A 17,043-nucleotide genomic window follows, 5' to 3' on the forward strand; every position below is an offset into this window, starting at 1 on the left:
CTGCTTCAAACGCATGACCCAAGTGCTAAGTGATTGAGGAAGGCACAGTACAATCTCCTCTCTGTTTCTCGGTTTGAGAAAAATGGCTGAAGTAGAAAATGCTAAAAGTAGGTTTTCAGGTTTCAGAAAAGCCCTGCTACCACGCTTGGTTTTCTTTTTTAAAAACAAACTTTTCTTTATGCACCCTCCCCAGGTCCGGCTCTGAGTCACCGCCATTGTTCCTGGTTATTGGCTGCAGTGCTGACATCATATCGACAGTCCTAAAGCCAATCCATGAGCTCAGTGGCTCTCCCAGAGTATAGAGCTTAGCTCAGTGATTGGCTATGGTGCTGTCGGCATGACCTCCACGCTACTGACGCAAGGGGCAGTGTCTGAGGCTTGGTGCTGAACCTGGGGAGGGTGTGTAAAACTTTGTTTTAAAAAAAAAAGCCTGGATGTGAGATCCTTTTTTAAAAAAAAACAAACAAAAAACCCCCAGGAACCTCTTTAAGGTACTGCACATTTCCTTTATAGACAATTTAATGGGGGGGGGGGGCAGCTTTAGAAAAACCAAAAACCCTCCCCCCCAAAAAAAATAAAAAATAAACAAATAAAATGTGTGTGTGTATGTATGTGTGTGTGTGTATGTATATATATATATATATATATATATATATATATATATATATATATATATATATATATATATATATATATATATGTGTATGTGTGTGTATATATATATATATATATATATATATATATATATATATATATATATATTCTTTATATATATATATATATATATATATATATATATATATATATATATATATATATATATATATATATATACATTATACAACAAGAGCTGCACCACAGATGGAGATACAGAAACTCCTATCTGTCCATCTCTAATATATTTTGTGAGTAAAATGTCAATATAATTTATTGTTCTTAATCTCTGCTCATTGTGAGACAAGCAGTCCATTCGGCCTTCACCCTCTATGATTAATGTTCTTCCCTGTATCTGTGCCCAGATCACTATGGGCGGGCTGATAATTTAGTATACCTTGCCATTCACTGATCTACACCTCTGTTCATTCCACAAAACGACGTATCTGTTCAGCTTTCGTTGGATAATATTTTTGCTCCTTGTGCTGATGCCCCCATATACAGTTGCTGTGTTGATCTTTCTTTCCATTGTGTTAACCTGAATGTGATCTTTCTTCACAGGTTTTGTGGCACCTTGATATTTTCCGCCGGAGCTTCCGCCAGTTAACCACTCACAAATGTATGGGTGACTCCTGCATATTCTGTGCGCTGAAGGTAGGTGATAATGTGCCATAAATGTATATATCAGATCTTTACGTTCACACATATATTTAATTAAAAAACATATATTGTGTGTATACAGATGGGTTTGAGTATAGCTAGTGTATGCATAAGAAGATTTGACTCTTTATTGTATTGTCACATCAGTTGCCAGTAATGATATAGCAGACGTAAATATTATAAAATCCAAAAGTGCTCTTGTGGCATAAAGGCAGTGAGCAGTGATTAATCCTGCCATTCCAGTCTATCAATATTAGCTGACTGATAGAGGGCACATCCACACCATCAGATTAGGGTTCTTATTACCGTACAATGTCATTATTAGCAAACACAGAAGACAGCACAAAAACCGACCATACAGTCCAATGTAATATAATTTTATTAATACATGAAACTAGTAAAAACAAATTTGAGTGGAAAATAAATACAGGTAAAAAATGATACAGACCGCAATGCAAAAAGTACAAAGTTATCCAAAAAGGACGCACACACATGGGTAAATATGACTAGAGATAGAACTGGGTGGAACACAAGGGTGTATATAATATATGGGTCGAAGATAAATCGTATATACACAAAAATCACTGAGCATCAATCCAAATAATTTGATTAGACAGTGTGATATAACACAATGTGTTGCCCTGGCATAAAAACCATGAGTATAAATAAATATCAATAATGATCAAAAAAATAAGCAGCAACAAAAGAATATGTGAGATACACGTTGTGATACAATAAGGCTGGTCAAGACTATGTGATTGTATAAACAATGGTGAGGCAAACCGTAAAAAATAGTGTAGGCTAAGTGTAAAAGTGAAAAAGAGCAGCCGATCACAGTATAAGTGTAAAGCTAATAATACAAAAGTGGCAAAGTTATAAGACTTTGTAAATGCCTTTATTAGGGGATTTGTCTTCATTACTATAGAAAAGAAATTGCATTCTACTACTATTCTCAAGTTTATTTGCCAGGCTTTAGCTGCACTAATCTCAGAACATACTCCTTTGGAGTACAGATGATGGCAGTGATGGGTCAGCTCAGCACCTGTCTCACTAACTCTGGGAATAATGCTGCAGGAGATTGTTCTGAGCTGACCCATCACTGCCATCATCGGTACTCCAGTGAGTACATTCTGATACGCAAACCGACTGGGGAAAAGACATTGCTGCTCAGATCACACTTACCTATTATTAATAGGCCCAAAAAGAAGAAAAAAGTGAATGGCACTGAGATTTGTATTGTAGTGAATTACTTACTGGTGAAGAGGGGATACACTCTGAATCATTGGCACGTTATGGGAGTGAAGTCACGATTGGAGGGTGCTTGCCAGAAGTAGACACGTAGATCAATCCATATAAAGAAGAAAGCAGCAACACTTCCGTTGCTCGCACCACTTTGTCCATGAATATGTATTGAAAATAAAGGACTAAGGTTTGATCGTCACACAACGGAAGTGTTGCTACTTTCTTCTTTATATGGATTTACCTATTATTAATGTTTCACAGTGCATGGGCCCAATGATATTAGAATGTGTGATAGAAGCCTACAGAGCAGATCATTTCTCTGCCAGTTCTCCTAATATAAAGACAGGAGGTGGAGACCGGTCATTAGATGTGACTGATGGGGCGATTACTTGCTAAGTGCTCTCCTTTCATATAGATGGACTCTGATTTTAATACTAATAATACATTGTGTTGTCCTGACCTACTTCTTTCAATCTGATTGCAACAGGAATTAATAATCATGTAACATAAACATTACTGAGGTTTGCGGAAGGAATCAGATATTAGGTGACCTCAAAATGAAAGCCTATTGTCAAATGGTGAATAGGTTTGATCAGGTGTCAGTCATGGCCTTGAATCCATGGCCTAAATGCGAGTAAAAGCTGTACCTGTGTGACTAATCAGAAGTGCCAAGCAGCGCGTGTATAATGATACGATAATTAAGACATTATGCTGAAAATGCGGCCAGGCTGGATGCTGGAATGTAAGACTAGTTAGAAGAGATTTATGAGAATTAAAAATAATTGTACTGTAACTTGTTCAACAGCTACATCATAATTACACATCTCCAGGATGTTTGTTTTTATTTTTTTCTGGTTACCTATAGATTTAAAGAGACATTCTTAAAATGCATGGTCATATTGCATATCATTTCTATAAAGTATAGATCGTGATGGTAGAAATATTTTTATGGAAAACTCTATTTTAATGTGAAATGGTTAAAGGAAACCTGTCACCCCCAAAATCGAAGATGAGGTAAGCCCACCGGCATCAGGGGCTTATCTACAGCATTCTGTAATGCTGTAGATAAGCCCCCGATGTATCCTGAAAGATGAGAAAAAGATTTTAGATTATACTCACCCAGGGGTGGTCCCGCTGCGGTCCGATCCGATGGGTGTCGCTGTCCGGCGCCTCCTATCTTCATCAGATGATGTCCTCTTCTTCTCTTCACGCTGCGGCTCCGGAGCAGGCGTACTTTATCTTCCCTGTTGAGGGCAGAGCAAAGTACTGCAGTGCGCAGGCACTGGGCCTCTCTGACCTTTCCCGGCGCCTGCGCCCTGCAGTACTTTGCTCTGCCCTCAACAGGGAAGATAAAGTACGCCTGCGCCGGAGCCGCAGCGTGAAGACAAGAAGAGGACGTCATAGTAAAACGATGGGAGGCCCCGGACAGGACCGCGACGCCCACCGCAGCGGGACCGCCCCTGGGTGAGTATAATCTAACCTCTTTTTCTCATCTTTTAGGATACATCGGGGGCTTATCTACAGCATTACAGAATGCTGTAGATAAGCCCCTGATGCTGGTGGGCTTAGCTCACCTTCAATTTTGGGAGTGACAGGTTCCCTTTATGTAATCTTTGTGTTTCCTCGATGACTTGAAAAGAATAAGAGCAAAAGAAAGCACAAACATCACATAAACTTAGGAAGTGTGAACTATGGAATATATCCCCTGTAGTACCCAGTGAGCTATGGAATGTATCCCCTGTGTTGTCCAGTGAACTATGGAATGGATCCCCTGTGTTGCCCAGTGAACTATGGATTGTATCCCTTGTAGTACCCAGTGAGCTATGGAATGTAACCCCTATGTTGATAACCAGCCTTGCTGAAGCTGACGGCTGAGGGTTGCAGCCCCCAGCTGTGAGTTTTGCCTGGCTGGTTATAGAAAATAGAGTGCAACCCACGCTGAATTTTTTTTTTTTTATTATTTATAGCGCAGTAGCCGGCTGATGAATACTACCATCAGGCGCTCCTGCTGTCAGTGTTATTAGCGCCAGCAAGTGTAGTCTGATGGAAGTAATAGTCCCATCAGCCTCCGCCTGCTGTTATTGTTATCACTTGAATATAACACTCCTCATTCTCCTCTGCTCGCGCTGATCGCCGGCAGAGCAAGGGAGAATGATTAGAGCGTCTTCAGCACCCTGTGCCGGGGAACAGCACTTACTGTAGCGCTTCTTCCCTGGCGCCGGTGCGTGTTACACGGATGACATCCATGTGTTCTCCATGTGCACATTTGCGGGACGTTTTGCGGCCCGTGCTGACTGTAAAAAACAGACATGTTAGTGTGTTTTGCCCATGGACACACAGTACCTGGAAACACAGTGACGTGCACAGAATGGGTCTACATGTATCAGTGTCTTCGGTACGTGTGAAAACTTTCACCACATGTACCGGAGACACGGATGTGTGAAAGAGGCCTTAGTTTGTATGTGGGTGGCTCTTAGGGCAGAGTCAGACTGCTGTATTTCTCGTGCGAGAATCGTATCGCACTGCACGCACTGGCCGGCACCTCTCCTGATCTGAGCAAGACAGTATGATGGATTTCTATGCAGCTGACAAGCTCAGGTCAGGAGAGCCGACAGCCTGTACAAGGTTTACCATGGGATTCTAGCACGAGAAATATGGCAGTCTGTCTCTGCCCTTAGACATAGTTTCATTTGGCCTCAAATATTGGTAAGCCGTCACCATGAATGGTGCAATTGGTTGTGGATACTGGTATCACCTTTATGCCAAATTACTTGGATTTTTCTTTTCATTATGGGTTTCTGACTTGTTTACAGCCCAATTCCCTCTGTGCTGTTACAATAAAGTTTAGAAGCGAGTATGAGCCAAAAGTCTTCTGTGGAAATCTTCCATGGAAGCTTTTTGCTGTGTGTTTTAGTTAAAATGTGGCGACAGACTAATCCGGGCGTCTTTCTTCAGATCTAAAACAATAGCTGAAAGAATGTGTGCCTTGTAGCCACTCATTTTCTCAATGGATGTTTCTCCCTCGTGTAGAGGTAAAGCGTGTACCCATGAAAAGGATGTATTCACTTGTAGGGGCACATGTAAGGTATCCCATTATTTTCCTTTATAGTGTACAAGTCTGGTGAAAATGCAGTGTCTTAGACGTGTGTTGTTCGAGTCCCCCCACAACATGCCCGGATTGCCTGACATACACAGGAAGTCCCGCATGTTTTGTGAAAACCGTAAGGAGCATTTGAGCTTATCACTATTTGTAATACAACATACATTATATACATTAACCCCCATTATTAGGAATTTCTGAACTCTAATACTCTTAAAATATCTTTCCACAATCTGCTATTTATTTTTTACCTCAATTTTCCCTTTTGCCATGTTGTGTAGTATTTTTCTTCATGTATACACAACTTTTTCCAAGAACATAAATCTAAAATCAATATTATTCATTTTTTTTTATTTTTTTTTTTAAAGCAATGCCATGTCACACCTGACTGTGGGGATTGATTTAGAAGCTTTGCTCCGTTTAATTGATTGTGATCGAGCTCAAATACCAGGGACACACAGTATAGGATGTAAATATGTGTCATGAAGGAGCTAAGGCAAATGGGAGTTAAAATATTGCACTTGTGAGCTGAATAACAAAATGTTAGCCTGATTGTTAAACATTTTGAGAGAAGACCAGAACATTTAGGCTGTGTGCCTACAATGAGTAGTTGGTGAGTTTTTCACTCTGCGTATTTTATCAGAAACGTAGCATCTTACAGTTTCAGCAAAGCGGATGAGATTAGTGTAAACGAATAAGCATGAACTGACCTGCGGTGCGGGTTTCAAATTCACAACGTCAACTTCTCTTGTATATAAGCTGAATTTTACATGCAGATTTTCCCACCAACTTGCATTAGATGTGGATAATCCGGTAAAAAAAAGCACACTCGTTTTTAGGGAGTTTCTGCAGCAGAAATGCCTAAAAAAACCGCATGTAATCGGCACATGACAATATCAATAGTTTTATTAAAGCCAAATACCAAGAAGTAGCTAAAACAAAACAGCTTTATTTTAAACATGACACTCCAAAAAGAGACAAAAGACACCTTATCGAAGATGCGATAAATCGCACGTAAAAAAAAATGCCCTCAAAAACACCATGAAAAACACACGTAACCAAATTTACTTAATACATGCAGAAAATCTGCAACATCAAAAGCTCATCATGGGAACGTAGCCTTAATAGAAAAACCTGCTCCAGGCACATGGAAGGTACAGGCAGTCCTAGTTTTTAGTCCAGTTTCGGTTAAAATATACAGTGCCTTGCGTAAGTATTCGACTCCCTGGAACTTTTCAACCTTTTCCCACATATCATGCTTCAAACATAAAGATACCAAATGTAAATTTTTGGTGAAGAATCAACAACAAGTGTAACACAATTGTGAAGTTGAACAAAATTTATTGGTTATTTTAAATTTTTGTGGAAAATCAAAACTGAAAAGTGGGGCGTGCAATATTATTCGGCCCCTTTAATTTCAGTGCAGCAAACTCACTCCAGAAGTTCATTGTGGATCTCTGAATGATCCAATGTTGTCCTAAATGCCTAATGATGATAAATATAATCCACCTGTGTGTAATCAAGTCTCTGTATAAATGCACCTGCTCTGTGATAGTCTCAAGGTTCTGTTTGAAGCACAGAGAGCATCATGAAGACCAAGGAACACGACAGGCAGGTCCGTGATACTGTTGTGGAGAAGTTTAAAGCTGGATTTGGATACAAAATGATTTCCAAAACTTTAAACATCCCAAGGAGCACTGTGCAAGTGATCATATTGAAATGGAAGGAGTATCATACCACTGCAAATCTACCAAGACCCGGCCGTCCCTCTAAACTTTCATCTCAAACAAGGACAAGACTGATCAGAGATGCAGCCAAGAGGCCCATTATAATAATAATAATCTTTATTTATATAGCGCCAACATATTCCGCAGCGCTTTACAGTTTAACAGTTTCAAACACAACAGTCATAGGTAACAACGTTAACAATACATGATCACTCTGGATGAACTGCAGAGATCTACAGCTGAGGTGGGACAGTCTGTCCATAGGACAACAATCAGTCGTACACTGCACAAATCTGGCCTTTATGGAAGAGTGGCAAGAAGAAAGCCATTTGTCAAAGATATCCATAAAAAGTGTCGTTTAAAGTTTCCAACAAGCCACCTGGGAGACACACCAAACGTGGAAGAAGGTGCTCTGGTCAGATGAAACCAAAATCGAACTTTTTGGCAACAATGCCAATATATGTTTGGCGTAAAGGCAACACAGCTCATCACCCTGAACACACCATCCCCACTGTCAAACATGGTGGTGGCAGCATCATGGTTTGGGCCTGCTTTTATTCAGCAGGGACAGGGAAGATGGTTAAAATTGATGGGAAGATGGATGGAGCCAAATACAGGACCATTCTTGAAGAAAACCTGTTGGGAGTCTGCAAAAGACCTGAGACTGGGATGGAGATTTGTCTTCCAACAAGACAATGATCCCAAACATAAAGCAAAATCTACAATGGAATGGTTCACAAATAAACATATCCAGGTGTTAGGGTACCGTCACATTAAGCGACGCTGCAGCGATAGCGACAACGATGCCGATCGCTGCAGCGTCGCTGTTTGATCGCTGGAGAGCTGTCATACAGACCGCTCTCCAGCGACCAACGATGCCGAGGTCCCCGGGTAACCAGGGTAAACATCGGGTTGCTAAGCGCAGGGCCGCGCTTAGTAACCCGATGTTTACCCTGGTTACCAGCGTAAAAGTAAAAAAAACAAACAGTACATACTCACCCAGCGTCCCCCAGCTTCTGCTTCCTGACACTGACTGAGCTTCGGCCCTAACAGCACAGCGGCTTTCACTTTCACTTTAGGGCCGGCGCTCAGTCAGTGTCAGGAAGCAGACGCTGGGGGAGGTATGACGCTGGGTGAATATGTACTGTTTGTTTTTTTTACTTTTACGCTGGTAACCAGGGTAAACATCGGGTTACTAAGCGCGGCCCTGCGCTTGGTAACCCGATGTTTACCCTGGTTACCAGTGTAAAACATCGCTGGTATCGTTGCTTTTGGTGTCAAACACAACGATACACGGCGATCGGACGACCAAATAAAGTTCTGGACTTTATTCAGCGACCAGCGACATCACAGCAGGATCCTGATCGCTGCTGCGTGTCAAACTAAACGATCTCGCTAGCGAGGACGCTGCAACGTCACGGATCGCTAGCGATATCGTTTAGTGTGACGGTACCTTTAGAATGGCCAAGTCAAAGTCCAGACCTCAATCCAATCGAGAATCTGTGGAAAGAGCTGAAAACTGCTGTTCACAAACGATCTCCATCAAACCTCACTGAGCTCGAGCTGTTTGCCAAGGAAAAATGGGCAAGAATTTTAGTCTCTTGATGTACAAAACTGATAGAGACATATCCCAAGCGACTTGCAGCTGTAATCGCAGCAAAAGGTGGCGCAACAAAGTATTAAGTTAAAGGGGCCGAATAATATTGCAGGCCCCACTTTTCAGTTTTGATTTTCCACAAAAATTTAAAATAACCAATAAATTCCGTTCAACTTCACAATTGTGTTCTACTTGTTGTTGATTCTTCACCAAAAATTTACATTTGGTATCTTTATGTTTGAAGCATGATATGTGGGAAAAGGTTGAAAAGTTCCAGGGGGCCGAATACTTTCGCAGGCACTGTAGGTGTCTGACTTAATTATTCCCTAAAGAGCGTCCCACTGGCAGCATGCAGCATTCTGGGAAACTAGTAAGGAAGCCAGCAACATCATGCTCTGTGTGTCCACACACTACATTTCCTCTGCGCTGCAATTGATGCAGATTTTGTTACGAAGGCTACTTTCACACTAGCGTCGGGCTCGGCCCGTCGCAGTGCGTCGGGCCGAGGTTGCCGACGCTAGCGTTGTATACGCCGCACAACGGGGGCAGCGGATGCATTTTTCCAGCGCATCCGCTGCCCCATTGTGAGGTGCGGGGAGGTGGGGGCGGAGTTCCGGCCACGCATGCGCGGTTGGAAAAAGCGGACCGTCGGCGGCAAAAAACGTTACATGTAGCGTTTTTTTGTGCCGACGGTCCGCCACAACACGGCGCAACCGTCGCACGACGGTTGCGACGTGTGTCAATCCGTCGCAATACGTCGCTTAATGTTAGTCTGTGGGGGAAAAACGCATCCTGCAAGCACTTTTGCAGGATGCGTTTTTTCGGCCAAACAACGCATTGCGACGGATTGCAAAAAACGCTAGTGTGAAAGTAGCCTAATTTTGCTGCAGAAATGCAGCTCTTTTAATGTCATTTTGTCACCATTGCCTTATCAGGTGTATTTGACCCTTTGTAAATCCGCCGATGTCGTCGCACTGCTCCATTCACGCTGCAGGTGAGCGTTAGTCACATCTCATCCTGGAAAGTATCAGCCTTTTGGTCCCGATACGCAGCGTGTGAAGGCACGTTTTAGTCATTTATAGTGTTTTATAAAATAAGTGAGAATGTTGGCAAGAAGGCAGAAGTTTTAGACTGATGTGATTTACCAAGACGGGTTTATACAACCAGACCTGTTATAACGGGAAAGCAGATGATTGTGGACTTTACACGTCAATCCCACCTCTGTAGCCATTTTTATTTTCCCTAGCCAGGCAATACGAATTTTCATACACCTGGAATTTACTACAAGGCCATTTTCACAAATAACACATAACGATTCAGATAACGCCGTAGGGTTAATGCAACGGAAAGTGGCAGAATATTTGTGAACGTCTTAAATAAACGAAGGGAACAATATCTTCAGATTAAAAGTATGAGAATGACAATATGTAGTAAATTTCCTAAATATATAGCGTAACATTACTGTATCTGAATATTATACAACCATATACTGCGAAGATCAATGGTGGTAAAGGATGCTTCAGTGTACATGTGAGGATGGGAAGCAATTATTTTGATAACTGTAAATATGAAGTTCTGCATGGAAGCTTCTTCCGTTCCCTTTAATAAAGCATCTCTTGTAGTGGCAGGGGTCATGGCTGATATTGGTTTCGGCAGTGGGATGAAGGCTTCATTTGTTCTGCTAACAGAGCTGCCTTGTCCTGCAGCATGGGCCTCATCTGTGCCAAAATACACAGCAGACCATACATGATGACCTCCGCTTATGTCTGTCTGGGTTTTTCTGTTCAATTTTTCTATTTTTATTGAAACCTTTTATTACACACATTAAAAAAAAAAAAAAAAAAAAAAAAAGGAACATTTCCTGGGTCTGAGTAAAAGAAGAAGGAAAAATAGGGTTGAAATGCTACAATGTAAGGCTACGTTCACATTTGCGTTGTGCGCCGCAGCGTCGGCGCCGCAGCGCACAACGCAAACAAAAACGCGGCAAAACGCATGCTAAAACGCTGCGTTTTGCGCCGCATGCGTCCTTTTTGGCCGAAAGTTGGACGCAAAAAAAATGCAACTTGAAGCGTTTCTTGCGTCCAACGCTTGCGGCCATGCGGCGCAAAACGCAGCACAACGCATGTCCATGCGCCCCCATGTTAAATATAGGGGCGCATGACGCATGCGGCGACGCTGCGGCGCCCGACGCTGCGGCGCTGACCGCAAATGTGAACGTAGCCTAAGCTTTGCTCATAGATGCAGACACGGCACAGGTGTCTGGTGTATCTGCCACAAATAGGCCTTCTGTGTGCCACCAATAAGGTTCTTTTAGTGGTTCTTTTGGAAGCTATATGTCCCCCCAAATGTCAGCAAGGAGAGAATCCAAGGCTGAGGTCGCACAAGTGATGATTCTCTCATGCAAGAGACTCTGCTCCATTATGTAAATGACACTGTCAGAGTTTGAGCTGAGTGTCAGTTTACTTCTCGCACCAGAGAATCACAGCACAGGTGTGGAGAAGATGGAAAACTTAATCTCTCCATCTTCTCAATTGTCTGTGTCCACCGTGTAAATTGGACTGCACTCAGATGTCATCAGAGTGCAGTCTGATGTTTTACTTACACCCATAGGCTTGAATGGATGTGCATGATCCGATGTGTGCCACCACTCGCAACATGCTGTGATTTTTCTTCTCATGCCGATTCCATGAAAAAAAAAAAGCAGATCTGCACTGCCCCATGGTATAACATTGGGCTAAGTGCTATCGGATAAAACCTCACACAGGACTGGCCTGATGTGTACGCTCTGACTCACTGACGCCAGTTTGTTTAGCATGTTGGCCTAAGGGCATCTGTGCAGTGAATTCTATGGAGTTTATAAGAACTTTTTGTCTTAAGATATGTAACTTATTCACCGGCCATAATCTGTTCTCTACACAGGGGATATTCAACCAGTTTCAGTGTAGCAGTGAGAAGGTGTTACCGTCGGACGCCCTCCGCAGTGCCCTTGCCAAGACCTTTCAAGATGAGCAACGTTTCCAACTGGGTATCATGGACGATGCAGCAGAGTGTTTTGTAAGCTTTATATACGCATACACGTACATAGAATGTTTTGTGTGTCAACCTGTATTACTGTACAGTAAATATCTACATTTACCCCAGTCATTTGGCAGGTTTTAGGTCTGGGAGCATGAACAGCAGCTCCCTATTTTGGGTTCTGCTATGAAGAGTTGTGGCTGGAGTCGAGTGGAAATACTTATTCTTTATGGCAGAGTAAAATATTTCTGCCACTGATAATATTGTAATATTCTACTATAATAATTGGTAATATGCTGCATTTGGCTCCTGGCACAGTTCCTTGCTCTCCAATGTCGGGTTATGGCAGGAGTTGTCCATGGTTGTATTCTGTAGGCTTACTAATGTAAATGTTCACCAATTCTTCCTTCCTACGTTGCGGTAGTAGAGGTTTTGTAATGTACCAATTCTTGCTCACCAGAAGAATTCTTTTTGGGTTTGCAGGAAAATCTTCTGATTCGCCTCCACATTCACATCGCAGATGAATCCAAAGAAGATATCTGCACCGCCCAGCACTGCATTTCTCATCAGAAGTTTGCAATGACATTATTTGAGCAGGTATTTTGGTCATTTCTTTACCAGTCTTAGTTCCTTTAGACCAACCTATCTGGACTTAGTGCGGTAATGGCTTTTGCGCCCAAAAATCATGTGATCAGCTGCTGTGGCCATTTTTAGTTTACCGCTTTGTTCGCTGTCCAGCTCCTGGCGCAGTGCAGCAGAGAGCTTTATTCTTTTCATTAAATGCTCACACACCCCATTAGACAGTGGGGGTCCATTGGGGTTCGCTGATGGAAACCTGATGGTTCTGTCATCGGCTGTTATGGGGTGTGCTCTGTTTTCATTGTTCAGCAATTTAATCTGCTTTTGCAGTGTGTTTGTACCAGCTGTGGTGCCACATCAGACCCTCTGCCTTTCATTCAGATGGTGCATTATATCTCCACTACTGCTCTCTGGTAAGGTTTCTTTTTCCATTTCTACTCCATCTTCTTATATTAGACAGTCAGTGACCGTTGTAGCTAGCGCACACTCACCACATGGTCCCATAGGAGGCATGGCGTTCTCTCCAGATTACAGGTTCCTCCTGTATGTTATAGAGCATAGTCATGCTATAGCCGTAGAATAACATTGTTGTCTATGAGTATAAGTATATGATCCAATATTAAATACATATAACACAGAACGCTGGGCTTTAGTGCTTATGCAAACCTTTAGTCTTATCCTTTGTTACCCATCTTAAATTTCCTAGCTTTCCATTTAATGTGGTGATTTATATCTTAATAGAAATATAAACTTTTAGGTCTGAGTAGCATACATACTGTAATGTCAAATATGGACCAAACAGACAACATTGCATTAGGCCTTATTAGAATTGGTGCGACTCGGTTCCTAGGACGCAGTCCATCTGCAGTGTCGGTGCTTTGTGGCCGCTGGCCGGGAGCCATGAGAGCCGCCGCTTCCCTCCTGGCATCCACAGCTCTTCTATTGATTGCCTGGCCTGGCTCGATGTCCCGTGTGCATCATGATGATGGCACGCCAGGCTGACTAATCACAATAAGAGCCGTGGATGCCGAGAGGTGTTATCATTTCTATTTATTTTTGATGCTGCTCATATTCCTCTGTGGCACATTAACATCTTAAATTACGCTCTTATTTTTTTCATGCTTGCACCCTAGCAACCAGGCAATATGTATGTTGGAAAGGAGAGAAAAGCCAACCCCTGATATGTTTGGAGAATTACTGCAAAAAGCGAGTACAATGGGAGACTTGAGGAACTGTCCTGTGAGTACTCAATGTTGTGCTTTTTTTAACCCTTTATCTCTTGCAATGAAATGGAAAATGTACTTTATTGTTTCTGTACTTTGTATTCTGTTATAACAGCGACATTAACTTTACAGAGTAATTGTGGTGAGAAAATCCGCATCCGTCGCGTACTCATGAACTCCCCCCAGATCATAACGATAGGCCTGGTGTGGGACTCTGACCACTCTGATCTTGCTGAGGACGTCATTCACAGCCTGGGGACCTGCCTGAAGCTCGGGGATGTAAGTCGCTCTATAGGTTGTTGAGTTTCCAGACAAGACAAACTTACGGATCGATATAGCCTCATTTCCGGTCTAACAGCATCCCATAAAGGAGGAATAGCATTGATCGTCTAGTCATAAAATCACTGCTCCACATAGTGTCCTTGTCCCATCCATCCTTGCTTCTGGAAAGTGCTCAGTGTTGTGTTATAGCCAAGCACTGACATGTTATCTAAGGCTGCCGTCACACTAGCAGTATTTGGTCAGTATTTTACATCAGTATTTGTAGCCAAAACCGGGAGTGGGTGATAAATCCAGAAGTAAGTGGTGCATATGGTTCTATTATACTTTTCCTCTGATTGTCCCACTCCCGGTTTTGGCTGCGAATACTGATGTAAAATACTGACCAAATACTGCTAGTGTGACCCCGGCCTCCCTCATTCTAAAAAAAGAAAAAAAAAGCATTGAATCTGTCTGCATTGCTGAGCACCATATTGACTCATACATGATCGATTTCTCTGCTTCTTTTCTTCTCAGCTATTCTATCGGGTGACAGATGACCGAGCGAAACACTCTGAGCTCTATTTGGTCGGGATGATCTGTTATTATGGCAAACATTACTCCACATTCTTCTTTCAAACCAAAATACGCAAGTGGATGTATTTCGATGATGCCCATGTAAAAGAGGTAATCAAAGTAATAAATCTATGTGTATTTTACGTAGCTCACAGCAAACAATCAAAATGGTCTCTGACATTATAGGGGGTTTGCGTTATGGTCATGTCAGTCACTATGGATTTCACTATTGGGGTTTTTTTTTGAGACTGACCATATTGAATACAGTGTGACATTAGTTAATCCCAGGATCGCCCTAACACTACGGTGCCATTCACATTGATCCCCCAGGATAGTGAGCAGCAGGGATTTGCTCCCTTAGGTCCTCCCGATTTTTAGATGATTGTGTTGGACAGTGGCTTTCCCTGACCATTGATTGTGAAGGGTTAAATTGTCCCCACCTCCCCCGATTCATTATTTTGTTTGCGCCCTTTCGCTGTTAGTACCTTATTTATTTAATTTGCCCCCTTTAGAAGTTAATTTGAATCGGTCTCACCATTTTTTTTTTTTTTTGGGGGGGGGGGGGGCGGTGGAAGAATTCAACGTTGTGGACATAGTTTTGGTTATCCAGATGTTTTAGCTTAAATCATAACGAGCACATTTTTCACAATTTTGTGCAATTTTACTCTGTAACTTAGCAGAGTTAATAATTATTTTATTTTTTTAATCACTACTGAAGGCTAATGTCAGATATTTTCTGGGATTGTGCGACTGTAGGAAGGTGCAAAAAAAAAAAATGTAAAACTCTCATGCACCGTATTGAAAAATTTGATGCCAAAATGACAACAACAAATACCACTAGCCAAAAAAGTCACATAAAGTGAAACGTATGAATCTGATGACTTGTAAAGGAACAATGGGGCACATTTATTAATACTGTTGAATTTTTAGTACAAGATGCATTTATACTGAATGATTACCATGACCAAGCGTTTCTCAATGATCCTTCATTGTAAACCGCTTTACAATTGCCAAATGAACGAGTAAAATTCTTGTTCCTTGAGTGAAATGAGTTTTTAATCAAGCTTTAAAGATCCTCGTTCTCAGCAGCACATTGTTCTCGGCAGCCCAGATCACACAGATCAGTCTATTACAGATCATTCTGTGCACATCTGAAGTGCCGCCTGCCTGTGTAAACATGCTATTTACTGAGCGCTGATCAGCACGGTGGTCCCGAAGTCCTGCACATCGACTAATCTAAGCAGCCCCTTAGACTGAAAATACACTAAAACCTTGCTTTGATAAATATGATCCATCTTTTCTAGTGTAGTCTTAATCTACACCATTTAAATAATGCTAGTTGGCTTAATTTATGCTACAAATCTGTGTTCCAATTTTTTTTTAATTTTCTTCTTTGGTGCAAAAAGTGTCTCAAACACAACTATGGTGCAAGTCATGAAAGATAGTTTGCTGACGCATTTAGCATAATTAATATTCCCGCCAATGTGTTTTCATTTATGTGCTAACATTTATGTTTTTTAATATATATTTTTTTATTCTAGATTGGTCCAAAATGGAAAGACGTGGTTACAAAATGCATAAAGGGGCACTACCAGCCATTACTCCTGTTGTACGCCGATCCCAGAGGTACTCCAGTGTCTGTTCCAGATGTTTTGTCTCAGATGGATATTCGCCAGTACAGCAGGACATGCTATGACAGTGAAGACTCTGGTAATTGCACACCTTTTTATCTAACGCTGCCTTTCCTTAAGGTATTGTGTAAGGGTTGAATGCGTGCAGAATTGTCCGGGTGAATTATTGGCTTTATTTTAGCACCCGTCTTTGTTGTGTACACCGCTCCCTTATCTATCCCCTGCCTGCATAGCATGTCACAGCGGTGAATTACTACTTGTACCTCAGGCAGGGAGCCCTCCATCTCCAGTGACACCAGGACGGACTCCTCCACCGACAGCTATCACTACAAACATTCCCATCATGAATCTGTGGTGAGCCACTTCTCCTCGGACTCCCAAGGCACCGTCATCTACAACCTGGAGAACGATGCGGCCTCACAGAGCAGCAGAGATACAGGTACCGCCATGTGGCTCATTGGAAATCATTCTCTTCTCTCTCTCTCTTTCTATTAAACCTACCAGGTATATATAAAAAACATCCATAATTTAATTTTAACTTAAATCTAAACAGCTTAAATATCTAATAATTCCAGTTTAATCATTTAATCAAATTCTGGTTATAATGAATTTTGATCTTTTATATTTAAGCCCAGGATGTAATTCCTATTTATCTTGAATGTAAAAGTCCTGAGATAGTTGGGGAACCTTGACGTACCATGACTTCACCATGATTGCACACAACCCGATTCTGTGCCCTAGTGATTATTTGGAGAAAGCCCTCTAATCCTGGCAGTTTAAC

General features: G+C 41.9%; 1 protein-coding gene across 6 annotated transcripts in view; it reads left to right on the top strand.

The window, feature by feature from the left end:
• Positions 1-17,043, top strand: part of USP54 (ubiquitin specific peptidase 54) — a 142,521-nt gene that overhangs the window by 88,289 nt on the left and 37,189 nt on the right. For all 6 annotated transcript variants that reach the window (XR_013214531.1, XM_077259260.1, XM_077259264.1 and 3 more), the window contains exons 3-11: positions 1,216-1,308; positions 11,900-12,034; positions 12,479-12,592; positions 12,905-12,987; positions 13,708-13,813; positions 13,930-14,076; positions 14,593-14,742; positions 16,173-16,341; positions 16,531-16,701. Coding sequence is in view for 5 of the 6 variants with exons in the window: in XM_077259260.1 (XP_077115375.1) it covers positions 1,216-1,308; positions 11,900-12,034; positions 12,479-12,592; positions 12,905-12,987; positions 13,708-13,813; positions 13,930-14,076; positions 14,593-14,742; positions 16,173-16,341; positions 16,531-16,701 (1,168 nt within the window). In the remaining variant the exon portion in view is untranslated. The remainder of the gene's footprint in view (positions 1-1,215; positions 1,309-11,899; positions 12,035-12,478; positions 12,593-12,904; positions 12,988-13,707; positions 13,814-13,929; positions 14,077-14,592; positions 14,743-16,172; positions 16,342-16,530; positions 16,702-17,043) is intronic.

The sequence above is a fragment of the Ranitomeya variabilis genome, chromosome 4, assembly GCF_051348905.1.
Source record: "Ranitomeya variabilis isolate aRanVar5 chromosome 4, aRanVar5.hap1, whole genome shotgun sequence".
NCBI classification, from domain to species: domain Eukaryota; kingdom Metazoa; phylum Chordata; class Amphibia; order Anura; family Dendrobatidae; genus Ranitomeya; species Ranitomeya variabilis.